A 13,079-nucleotide genomic window follows, 5' to 3' on the forward strand; every position below is an offset into this window, starting at 1 on the left:
CAGAATGCTCTTTGATTGTAGGTGAACTATAAATCCCGGCAACTACAACTCCCAAATGCAAAATCAATCCCTCCCCCAACCCCACCAGTATTCAAATTTGAGTGTATTGGGTATTTGTGCCCAATTTGGTCCAGTGAATGAAAATACATCCTGCATATCAGATATGTACGTGATGATTCATAATGGAAACCGTAGGAAAATTACAGTTATGAAGTAGCAATGAAAATAATGTTATGGTTGGGGGTCACCACAACATGAGGAACTGTGTAAAGGGGTCGCGGCATTAGGAAGGTTGAGACCCACTGTCCCAATGTCTTGGTGGGATTGTATAGTGTAATTAATAGGATTGGAGTATCCACAGAGTCCAATGCTCAAGCCACTGTGCAATGTGAATGCCTCTCTATGCCTACCTCCTGCCAAGAAGAAACCAGGCTCAATGGCACCCCGATTTACGGCTGCTCTTCTCCGCCTTTAGGGTCCCAAAATGACGCTCTTCGACGGCATCTACCCCTTCTACCCGCAGTCTAGGAAGCCCTTTGTCTTCGATGTCAACCTCATCATCGTCATCGTGGTCTTCCTTGTGATCGCCTTCAGTTTCTTACTGATCTTGCCTGGCATTCGGGGCAGAGCGGTAAGGGGTCGTTCTGAGCCTTCTCTTCCCCAAATTCCCCTTTTGGGGCACAGAGAGCTCTGATTGTCGGGTTGTGCCATTTGTGATCCTCCCTACTTCTGAACATGAATTCCTAGAATTAGAAGAGACCCTGCCCTCAATGGTCATCCAATCCAACCCCATTCTGCCCGGCCGGAAGACACCATTAAATCACTCCAGACAGATGGCCATCCAGCCTCCAAAGGAGGAGACTCCCTCATGCTTCTGAACACGTGATCATAGATTAGAAGAGACTCCTGCCCTCAAAGGTCATCCAGTCCAATCCCATTCTGCCCGGCAAGGAAACCCCTTTAAATCACTCCCGACAGATGGCCATCCAGCCTCCAAAGTAGGGGATTCCCTGATGCTTCTGAGCACGAGATCATAGATTAGAAGAGACCCCTGCCCTCAAAGGTCATCCAGTCCAATCCCATTCTGCCCGGCAGGGAGACACCATTAAATCACTCCCGACAGATGGCCATCCAGCCTCCAAAGTAGGGGATTCCCTCATGCTTCTGAACACGAGATCATAGATTAGAAGAGACCCCCGCCCTCAAAGGTCATCCAGTCCAACCCCATTCTGCCCAGCAGGGAGACATCATTAAATCACCCCAACAGATGGCCATCCAGCCTCCAAAGAAGGTTCGAATCCAGGGAGTGGAGAGAGCTCCTGCTGTTAGCCCCAGCTTCTGTCAACATAGCAGTTCAAAAACATGCAAATGTGAGTCGATCAATAGGTACCACTCCAGCGGGAAGGTAATGTCACTCCATGCAGTCATGCTGGCCACATGACCTTGGAGGTGTCTACGAACAACACCACCTTTTCAGCTAAGAAATGGAGATGAGCACCAGAGTCAGACACAACTGGACTTAATGTCAGGGAAAAACCTTTACCTTTACCTATGCTGTTCCGGCTTGTTGATGGTGCAGCCACTTAGATATGAGCCCCACCCTTCATTCAAGTTCAGAAGCATTTGTCAAAGGCGATTAGTCCAAGGGATATTGCCGAGTTGCCCTTCTTATTGTGACTCTCTGCTTTTTCTTGTTGACAGAGGCTCTACTGGCTTTTCCGTGTCATCATAAGCCTTTTTATTGGAGGAGTGATTGTCGGTGAGTTGCTTTCCTCTTCTGTCCTTGCCCAACCCTTGGGGAGCTTCAAACAGTTTCTAAAGGTGCATCTACACTGCCGAATTAACACAGTTTGTTACCATTTTAACAGCCATGGCCCAAGGCGATGGAATTGTGCCAGTTGTAGTTTGGTGAGGCTCTGGCATGCTAAAGAGCATTTTACCTTTAACACCCAGGATTCCATTGCATTAAAGTGGTGTCAAAATGCATTAATTCCACAGTGTCGATCAGTGGTTCCTAACCTGTGGTCCGTGGACCACCAATGGTCCGCAAGAATGGAAACATGGTCTGCGGCCTCACCATTACTACACTGTTGCCTCAAAACTATGTGATGACGAGAGTGACTGGTCTTGCAAAACCCTCTTAATAGTGCCAAGACAATGGGGATGTCAGGAGGGGAGAGGCTGACTATCAACGAAAGTTTACTACTACCACATCAGCTCTAGATTACTAAATTATGGTTTTGTGTGGGCAAGCAGATGGCGACTCCTGGATGGCATATGTTCTGTGCCAGAAACTAGAGCTGATGTGGTAGTAGTATGCAATTTTCTGAATCAGCACTCCAAATAACCAAACCAAAACTAATTCGTAGCCCTTTCCAGGGGCAGCTGAAGCAATATGCAAATTATGCATTTGCGTAGAGCGAGCATCCCCGAGGGGCGCTCTTGAGGCACCCCGAGTGCAGTGCAAGGCAGCTGAAATGCAAGGGGCACAGGCTTTTGGTACTAATGTTGGAGAGTCTGGTCAAGGTGGTCCCTGGTCAAGGTGGCCCTTGGTCAAGAGGTCCCTGGTTAAAAAAAAAAGGTTGGGAACCACTGGTGTAGATGCACCCTAAATAAGGAAATAAGTTGAGGAATCCAGGCAGAGGAATGTGATGGGCAAAGTAGTTCTGGGCAAATATGGTCTCCAATAAGGCAACCCAAGACTCACAAGGATTCCCTCCCTCTTCCAGCTGTTCATTTCTCCTCTGACTGGCAGAGCGGGACGGTGAAGGCCAACACCACCTACAAGTCCTTCAGTTCTGCTTTGGTGGATGTGGATGTCGGTCTCCACATTGGCTTGTCGGGTGTCAACATCACACTAGTTGGTAAGTCTGTGATGCTAAACTGAAAAGCAACAAGGTTCAGGTTGGTTTTAGACGTCATGTTGGACCTGGTTCAGTATTTTATTTATTTACTTACTGCATTTCTGGCAAGGCAAAGGATGTTCCAGGGAATAGTAGGGGAAGGCTTGCAAAAAGAAGCTATTTGGGGCACACGCTTCAACTTATCCATGAGATCCATTGTCGTTCTTTTGACATCTCCCTGTTCTTCCTTGAACCCTTCCCTCCCTGGAATACTGAGCGTGTATTCCTGTCTTTTGCAGGAAACCCTGTGGATCAGCTCAACGAAACCATCGACTACAATGAGTATTTTCCCTGGTGGTTTGGTGCCGACTATGACCACGAATACGACGAGGGTTTGCACCAAGGCCTGCCCAATCCTATCCTCTACGTGGCAGAGACGTTCAGTGGAAACAGCCCTTGTGGCTTGCATAGCCTCTACCGGATGGCTGGGCATTATGCATCCGCTACTTTATGGTGAGCAAAACCTCCCATGCATGGCTGAAACAGTGATGTTTGAGAGCATAGAATCATTGGAAGGGGACCACAAAGGCCATCTAGTCCAACCCTTTCATTGACCTGATATAACAGGCTATACCAATCCCTTGTGGAGTGCTGTAGGCTTTGGGTGAGAAAAATGACTTTTCAGACCCTTGATGCTTTTGGGTTAGATTTGCCCAGAACTGAACCCGAGACCTCCTTCACAATGTGTAGCAATCACATTGTTTTGTAATTCCCCACAAGCCATAATTTATTCAGCATCTGCGTTTCTCTGATGTCCACAAAGGGGCAAACCACGTTAACTAAGGGTGCATGTACACTACAGAAGGAATGTGGTTTGCCACCACTTTAACTGCAATGGCTTAATGCTATGGGAGCTGTGGTTTGGGAAGACATTGGCACTTGTTTTGCAGAGAAGGTGAAAGACCTTGCAAAACTACAAGACCTGTGATCCTATAGCATAGGACAGTGTTTCTCAACCTGGAGGTCAGGACCCCGGGGGGGGGGGGGTTGTGAGCCCTCCTGACAGATGGCCATCCACCCTCTGCTCAAAGACCTCCAGAAAAGGGCAGTCCCCCAGATATTGCACTGTCAAATGGCTCTTACCATCAGGAAGTTACTCCTAAAGCAGTGTTTCTCAACCTTGGGGTCGGGACCCCTTGTGAGTCACGAGGGGGGGGGGGTTGGATGAGGTGCCAAACACCATCAGGAAACACAGTATTTTCTGTTGGTCATGTGCATTCTGTGTGAGAAGTTTGACCCAATTCTATCATTGGTGAGGTTCAGAATGCTCTTTGATTGTAGGTGAACTATAAATCCCAGCAACCACAACTCCAAAATGTCAAAGTCTATTTTCCCGCAAACTCCACCAGTGTTCACATTTGGGCATATTGAGTATTTGTGCCAAGCTTGGTCCAGATCCATCATTGTCTGAGTCCACAGTGCTTTCTGGATGTAGGTGCACTACAACTCTAAAACTCATGTTCAATGCCCATCAAACTCTTTTAGTACTTTCTGTTGATCATGGGGGTTCTGTGTGGAAAGTTTGGCCCAATTCTATCACTGGTGAGGTTTAGAATGCTCTTTGATTGTAGGTGAACTATACATCCCAGCAACTACAGATCCCAAATGTCAAGCTCTATTTTCCCCAAACTCCACAAGTGTTCACATTTGGGCATATTGAGTATTTGTGCCAAGTTTGGTCCAGATCCATCATTGTTTGAGTCCACAGTGCTCTCTGGATGGAGGTGAACTACAACTCCAAAATTCAAGTTCAATGCCTACCAAACCCTTCCAGTATTTTCTATTGGTCATGGGAGTTCTGTGGGCCAAGTTTGGTTCAATTCCATCGTTGGTGGAGTTCAAAATGCTCTTTGATTGTAGGTGAACTATACATCCCAGCAACTACAGCTCCCAAATGTCAAGCTCTATTTTCCCCAAACTCCACCAGTGTTCACATTTGGACATATTAAGTATTTGTGCCAAGTTTGGTCCAGATCCATCATTATATCCACGGTGCTCTCTGGATGTAGGTGAACTACAACTCCCAGACTCAGGGTCAATGCCCACCAAACCCTTCCAGTATTTTCTGTTGGTCATGGGAGTTCTGTGTGTTGGTTCAGTCCCATCGCTGGTGGAGTTCAGAATGCTCTTTGATTGTAGGTGAACTACAAATCCCAGCAACTACAACTTCTTTGTGTTACAGGGTTGCATTCTGCGCCTGGCTGGTCTCCAACCTGCTCTTCTCGATGCCGGTTCCGGTGTACGGAGGCTACATGATCCTCGTCACGGGGGCCTTTCTGATCTTCGCCCTCCTCTCCTTCGCCACCGTCAGGAACGCTCCGGCCTGCATCATCCAGTTTGGCCATGCCTCTCTGGAGGCAGCGTACGGAGCGTCTTTCTGGCTCACGCTTTTCACAGGTGAGCATCACTCATCTTGCCTTTCCTCTGGGGAGTGGGTGTTATTCCTTCCCATTTACTCTCCCAACAACCTTGCAAGATAGGCCAAGAATCTTCTCATTGGAGCAGTTCTGGACCCCTTTTCAGCTTTGTGGACTGACTCCTAGCAGGTTATAGTTCAGGTATGGGCAAACTTGGGCCCTCCATGTGTTCAGACTTCAACTCCCATAATTCAGAGTTTCATCTATGCTGATGATCATCACCGCTCAAGGGATCTGAGGTTGTTAGGAATTGTGGGAGTTGGAGTCTAAAACACCCGGAGAGCCCAAGTTTCAGCCTCAGGCCCTTTCCTTTCCCCCCTCATACATACACACACATACACACAAACAAAGGATTGCCACCTCACCTGCTTCATAGGAAATCTGCTACAAAACAGGAGCTTTTTTGTTGAGTTCCAGGGACAGAGAAGCAGATGGTAAAACCAAAGCCTCAAAGAAGCGTGCCTGCTTCATACATGTTTAACATTTACACCCCAAAATAACATATACAACAGCTGTGTATTTAAGCAAAACAATACATCTGAGATCTTGTATGTGGGGCTGATTGGGATAAATTGTAAGGGTGATAAGGAAATATGATGTATATACTCAGTTTTAACAGTTTTATCTTATATTTATTTACTGTACTAGCCGTCCCCCACCATGTGTTGCTGTGGCCCAGTCTGTGTATATGTGTTTTGTGTGTTTATATGTGTGTTTGCGTATATATGTGTGGTTTTGCACATGCGTTGAAATTTATTTTTTTGTTTTTGGCTTTTTAAGACTCTTCCGCTGTGTTTTTCATGAGTGATGGTCACTTGTTGGCCTGAGAGGTGTCTTGTGTCCAAATTTGGTGTCAATTCACCCAGTCATTTTTGAGTTATGTTAATCCCACAAACGAACATTACATTTTTATTTATATAGATTGTTATAAGTGTCTTATTTTAACTTACTACATAGAGTGCAATCAAGTCTTATCAAGACTTGTTTTGTTTGATAATGTGATACGGCCTAAGGGCTAATCAATAAAATTACTACTACTACTATTAATATTTACATAAATGATCAGCCACTGTCAGAAAGGACAGACACATCTATACTGACGATTGTGCCATCACCACCCAAGCAAGGTGCTAATCAGTTAAATTACTATTACTACTACTACTACTACTACTACTACTAATATTTACATAAATGATCAGCCACTGTCAGAAAGGACAGAGACACATCTATACTGAAGATTGTGCCATCACCACCCAAGCAAGGTGCTAATCAGTAAAATTACTACTACTACTAACACTTACACAAATGATCAGCTACTTACACAAATGATCAGCTACTTACACAAGCAAGCTGCTAATCAGTAAAATTACTACTACTACTAACACTTACACAAATGATCAGCTACTAACACTTACACAAATGATCAGTTAGAAAGGACAGAGTTTCATCTATGCTGACGATCGTGCCATCACTGCTCAAGCAAGGTGCTTAAGTGGCTGAGGGGGGAAATGAAGGCCTGGGGTTGTTAGGAATTGTCACAGAGCATTCTGAACCCCACCAACGACAGAACCCCCATGTGGGCCACAGCAATGCGTGGCAGGAGACAGCTAGTCTGTATAAATAAAAATGTAATGTTCGCTGGACGAATTGACACCAAATTTGGCCTATCAGGCCAACAAGTGACCATCACTCATAAAAACACTGAAAAACAGCAGAAGAGACTTAAAAAACAAAAAATACATTACAACGCATGCGCAAACCCACATATACACACATATATACACACAAAACACATATATACAGACAGGGCCACAGCAACGCATGGCAGGGGACGGCTAGTAATAAATAAAATAAATATTTACGAGAGTGCTGCAGTTTGAAGAATGCACCTGAACTCTCTTTTGCACCCCCCCCCCCCCAAATATCAGACTCCATGGCCAATAAAGTGTTGTTAGTCTGCTATCCTTGTGTGCCACCCGTTTCCATCTCAGTGAACCAGACTTTGCAATACTCATGTGAATGCATTTGTCCCTCCTTAAGAATTTCACGTTTCCTGCTTCGGAAAGTGGGGATGTTTTATGGTTGGGTGGCACTCTTGTGATGTGAAAAGGGCTGAATAAACAACAGATTAATCGGTGCTTTTCTGCCAATACATGGAGCGCTCTCCCCTGAACCCGAGACGCAGAAGCGCACCCTCAATGCTCCTTTCCTGGCCAGCCCGGGAGCCAAGTTTGGTTCTGACTGAATGGCTGACTGACCGGCCTTTCTGGGCCCTTCTCTTCCAGGGCTGCTCTGCTTCCTGATTGGCGCAATCGTGATCGCCGCCAGCTATGCTTCCCCGGATCTCCTGAAAGCCTTCTTTGACCTGTGCGAGGACGAGGAGGAGGAGAAGGACGGGCTGGAAGAGGTCTACGTCAACCCTCGCTACCCTCACCTTCGGAAGATCTCTCCGCATCACAGCTTCAGGCTGACGGTCAAGAACAGTTAGGCTTGGATTTCAATGGGGACGGTGGCCATGTTCTGCCCTGGACAAGCCAAGCATGGCATGGTCCTAACTGCAGAAGAATGCCCCAAAATGGGGTTTGTGTTCCATGGCTTCCTTGGACAGCTGAGGCTCAGATCTCATTATTTAAGTCGAGTCCGGAGAATAACCATAAGACGGGTGTTGCAATGCCACCAAGTGTGGAAGAGAACTCAAAGCATTGACCCAAGAGGACTTTGTCTGCTGCAGAAGGACAGGCGATGTAAGGGAGTCATGCGTCTGGATCTTTAGCCCTAAACTACTGTATTTATGCACTATGGGATGGAATACCATTCATGTTTAAGTTAATCTATGGAAGCATTTAGGTCCCCTGGTGGTGCAGCAGGTTAAACCGCTGAACTGCTGAACTTGCTGACCGAAAGATTGGTAGTTCGAATCTGGTGAGTGGAGTGAGCTCCTGCTATTAGCCCCAGCTTCTGCCAATCTAACAGTTCGAAAACATGCAAATGTGAGTAGATCAATTACCACTCTGGCTGGAAGGTAATGGCACTCCATTACCAATTTAATCTGCTGGGCCCCCTGGTGGTGCAGCAGATTAAACCGCTGAGCTGCTGAACTTGCTGATCGAAAGATTGGCAGTTCGAATCTGGGGAGTGGAGTGAGCTCCTGCTGTTAGCCCCAGCTTCTGCCAACCTAGCAGTTCAAAAACATGCAAATGTGAGTAGATCAATAGGTACCGCTCTGGCTGGAAGGTAATCGCACTCCATTACCAATTTAATCAAAAGGTACCACTTATGTGCTCCATGCAGTCATGCAGTCCACGTGTCCTTGGAGGTGTCTATGGACAACGCCAGCTTAGAAATGGAGGTCAGCACCACCCTCCAGAGTTGGACACAGCTAGACTTAATTCTGCAGAAACATTATCTTCTCTTGTTGCAGAAAGGTACAAAAGTGACTTAAAATCATAGTATAACCCCCCCCCCCCAGTGGCACAGCAGGTTAAACCGCTGAGCTGCTGAATTTGCTGACTGAAAGGTTGCAAGTTCGAATCCAAGGAGCGGGGTGAGCAGATCAAAAGGCCACTTCTGTGGAAAGGTAACGGCGCTCCATGCAGTCATGCAGTCCACATGACCTTGGAGGTGTCTACGGACAACGCCGGCTCGTCAGCTTAGAAATGGAGGTCAGTATCACCCTCCAGAGTCAGACACAGCTAGACTTAATGTCAGGGGAAAACCTTTAACTATGGAAGCAGTTGGATGATGAATGGCTGAATACTGCTCACGGCCACAGAAGTGGTTATGCATTGTACATGGATCTACGCATTATGCATACGTTCTGGATAGGTAAACATTGCAAATGCACAAGTGTATTGCTCACAAATTTAGTGGAACGATTGCATAGTTCACAAAGAAGGTTTAACTCTGAGGGTTAGTTATGTGGCATCTTCATCTGTATGTCCATGTTCTAGAAGCATTCTCTCCTGACGTTTTTCCTGCATCTATGGCAGGCATCCTCACAGCCTCAGGCCCCTTCCTTTTGCCCCTCAGCCGCTTAAGCGGCTGAGGGGCAAAAGGAAGGGGCCTGAGGCTGTGAGGATGCCTGCCATAGATGCAGGAAAAACGTCAGGAGAGAATGCTTCTAGAACATGCCATACAGCCCGAAAAACCTACAACAACCCAGTGATTCCGGCCATGTACTTAGGCCATTTCTGCCTCTGATTCTCTTCTATTTGGGATCCAAAACATTTCACTTTGAACAACTTGCTTGAACACGTTAGCAAAACATGCTCGGATCTGCATACATGCAAAAAAAAAAAAGCAGTCTTGCCCTCTTTTCTGTTTGCACTTAGATTACCCAGACTCATCAAAGAGAAAGCCAGAACTGGCCTGTAAGCCTCTTAAGAGACATACATGAACATTTCCCCACGTCTGAGCTCTCCCATGCCTCAGTATTGGGCACTGAGTGTGTTTGTTTGCGACCTGGCAGATGCTATTGGTGTGCCAGTTAGGTGTGTACATAGTTCTATTTTGTATTATATTATTATGATATTGTTGTGCTTTGCTGCAGCACCTTTGCTAATAAAACACTGAAAACCATTCACTATGTCCATCATTGTCGCTGGGATACATATGATTTTTTTTTCCATGTCAGGAGCAACTTGAGAAACTGCAAGTTGCATCTGGTGTGAGAGAATTGGCTGTCTGAATAGGACCGGGTTGTGGCACAGATGGGAGTCAGCTGCATTAAAATCACTACTGACTGAGACGTCACGAGTTTGAAGCCAGACTGGGTCGGAGTGAGCTTCCAGCCATTTGTCTAGCTTGCTGTCGACCTTTTCAGCCCAAAAGACAGTTGCATCTGTTAAGTAGGAAATTTAGGTACCGCTTGTGCGGGGAGGCTAATTTAACTAATTTACGGTGCCTTAAAAACACTCTCCAGCAGTTTGCAAAAAGAATGAGGAAGTACTCCATTGGTGTCACAAGTTGAATCCCCTGCCATTCAGGACAACACAATCAAAGCACACCTGATAGACGGCTTCAGCGGAAAAGCCTCCAGAGAAGGAGACTCCACCACACTCCAAGGCAGACTAGGCCGCTCTCCCATAGCTCTCACTCTGGAGAAGCTCTTCCTAATCTTTTCTGTCATATCTCTTTCTCTGCCATTTGAACCCATGGCTCCCTTGCGCCCTGGTCTCTAGAGCAGGAGAAAGTCAGTTTTCCCCCTTCTCCTTCTCCACGGGACGCCCTTTGAAATCTTGAAACATGATTCTTATGTTTCCTCTCTACCTTCTCTTCTCCCAGGAAAACATCCCCCAGGAGGAAAGGAGGAAGGAAAAGGAGGAGGGAGGGAGGGAAGACAAAAGGGAAGGATGGAGGAAAGACAAAAGGGAAGGAGGGAGGAAAGACAAAAGGGAAGAGAGAGAGGGAGGGAGGGAGGAAGGACAACAGGGAAGGAAGGGAGTAAGGAAGGAAGGGTAGGAGGGAGGAAACAGAAAAGGGAAGGAAGGAAGGAAGGAAGGAAGGAAGGAAGGAGAGACAAAAGGGAAGGAAGGAAAGGAGGGAGGGGGGAAATACAAAAAGGGCAGATGAAAAGAAGGAAAGGAGGGAGGAAGTGAGGGAGGGAGGGAGGGAGGGAGGAAGGGAAGGAGGAAGGAAAGACAAAAGGGAAGGAAGGAAGGGAAGGAGGAAGGAAAGACAAAAGGGAAGGGAGGGAGGGCGGAACGACAAAAAGGACAGATGAAAGGAAGAAGGAAGGAAAGGAGGGAGGTAAGGAGAGAGAAAAGCAAAAAAGGGAAGGGAGGAAGGCAGGAAGGCAGGTAGGCAGGCAGGCAGGCAGGCAGGAAGGAAGGAAGGAAGGAAGGAAGGGAGGGAGGGAAGGAGGGAGGGAGCAAAGACAAAAAGGACAGATGAAAGGAAGGAAAGAAGGAAGGAAATGAGGGAGGGAGGTAAGGAGGCAGGAAAGAAAAAGGGAGGAAGGCTGGAAGGCAGGAAGGAAGGAAGGAAAGGAAAGGAAGGAGGGAAGACAAAAGGGAAGGAAGGGAGGAAGGAAGGAAAGACAAAAGGGGAGGGAAGGAGGGAGGAAAGGAGGGAGGAAGGAAGGGAGGGCGGGAGGCAGGGAGGGAGGAGAGACAAAAGGAAAGGAAGGAAGGAAGGAAGGAAGGAAGGAAGGAAGGAAGGAAGGAGGGAAGGGAGGGGAGGGGAGGGGAGGGGAAGGGAAGGGAAGGGAAGGGAAGGGAAGGGAAGGGAAGGGAAGGGAAGGGAAGGGAAGGGAAGGGAAGGGAAGGGAAGGGAAGGGAAGGGAAGGGAAGGGAAGGGAAGGGAAGGGAGGAAAGACAAAAGGGAAGGAAGGGAGGGAAGAGAGAAGGAAGGAAGGATAGGAAGGCAAGAGGAGGGCCTAAGAAAAAAGCCCAAGGGGTCACAACTATGGATGTGTACATCTTCTATGGCCGGCCTCCTGAAAAGGTGATGTTTATGTTCCTAAACAGACCTCAATTCAGTTTGAAACCTAGAACCGGCCAGAAAGAAACCCACTCCCTCCTTTTCTGTCTTTCCTCCTTTCTTTTTTCTCATTTTCCTTCCAATGCGCCACCCACCAAAAAGACTGCTCTCGGCTGTGCGAAGCGGGGGGCCTTTATTCACCCCTCCATCATCCCAAAGGGACGAGGAGGACAAGTCGCTACGTGGCCCTTTGGCGGAGTCATCAAGATTAGGATTGCCGTTATGGGTTCGATACTCAACAGCTCAGCTCTTGTCATCTTCTCAACGGAAAGGGCGTCCTCCCCAGTGCCATTTTCCAACTGTCGGTGATGGCGTTGTCCTCAATTCGTTGTTTTTAAATGTATTTTGCCAGCAGTTTCCTCAACGAAGAGATTTCCTGCAATGAAAGGACACACAGCAGCAGTTTTCAAATCTGTGAGAGAGGCAACACTCATTGCCTTCTGATTTTGGAAACAGGATTGGGCTTGAACCCTATTTGAATGAGAGACCATCAGGAATGGATTGGGCTTCTATAGCAGGCATGGGAAAATCTGGGCCCTCCAGGTGTTTTGGACTCCAACTCCCACAATCCCTAACAGCCTCAGGCCCTGTCCTTTTCCTCCTCAGCTTGAGCAGTGATGGCTTGATCATCAGCATAGATGAAACTCTCTGTCCCTTCTGGCAGTGGCTGATCATCTGTGTAAATGTCAAACATTGATGGAGCAAGCATGTTCCCTGAGCCAGGCCATTCTTCTGTCTTCGTCATCTGCTTCTCTGACCCTGGAACTCAACAAAAAAGCTCCTGTTTTGTAGCAGATTTCCTATGAAGCAGCTTAAGCAGCTGAGGGGGCCAGGGTTTAGCACAGGTGGTAAAATCACCAGCAATGATAACATCTACCAATGGAAAGATTGCTAGTTCAAAGTCCTGACTATCAAGCCCAGCTTTCTGTTGACCTAAGCAGTTCAAAAACAACTTGTGCTCTAATTAGAGAAATTAGGTACCACTAAAACAAGCGGGGGAGGTATTTTACGACACCATAAAAAAGTGAAACTCCAGAAAATAACATCTACCAACTGAAAGGTTGCAATTTCGAAGCCCCGGATCAGCGTGAGCTGCCGACTATCAAGCCCAGCTTACTGTTGACCTAAGCAGTTCAAAAACAACTTGTACTGTAATTAGAGAAATTAGGTACCGCTAAAACAAGCAGGGGAGGTATTTTATGACACCATAAAAAAGTGAAAGTCCAGAAAATACCAGTGACCAAAAAGGAAAGAGGAAGTAATGATGGCTCTTTGTCAT

The 13,079-nt window shown here is 47.0% G+C and overlaps 1 protein-coding gene across 1 annotated transcript; it reads left to right on the forward strand.

Moving 5' to 3' along the window:
* The first annotated feature begins 461 nt into the window (after positions 1-461).
* DUOXA2 (dual oxidase maturation factor 2) lies at positions 462-9,351 on the forward strand. Its single transcript, XM_067471176.1, has 6 exons — positions 462-631; positions 1,702-1,759; positions 2,730-2,864; positions 3,143-3,356; positions 5,086-5,300; positions 7,606-9,351. Exons 1-6 carry the CDS (start codon positions 485-487, stop codon positions 7,806-7,808), a joined length of 972 nt encoding a protein of 323 aa, XP_067327277.1. The 5' UTR covers positions 462-484; the 3' UTR covers positions 7,809-9,351.
* Positions 9,352-13,079: the final 3,728 nt, after the last annotated feature.

This window comes from Anolis sagrei, chromosome 9 (genome assembly GCF_037176765.1).
Source record: "Anolis sagrei isolate rAnoSag1 chromosome 9, rAnoSag1.mat, whole genome shotgun sequence".
NCBI classification, from domain to species: Eukaryota; Metazoa; Chordata; class Lepidosauria; order Squamata; family Dactyloidae; genus Anolis; species Anolis sagrei.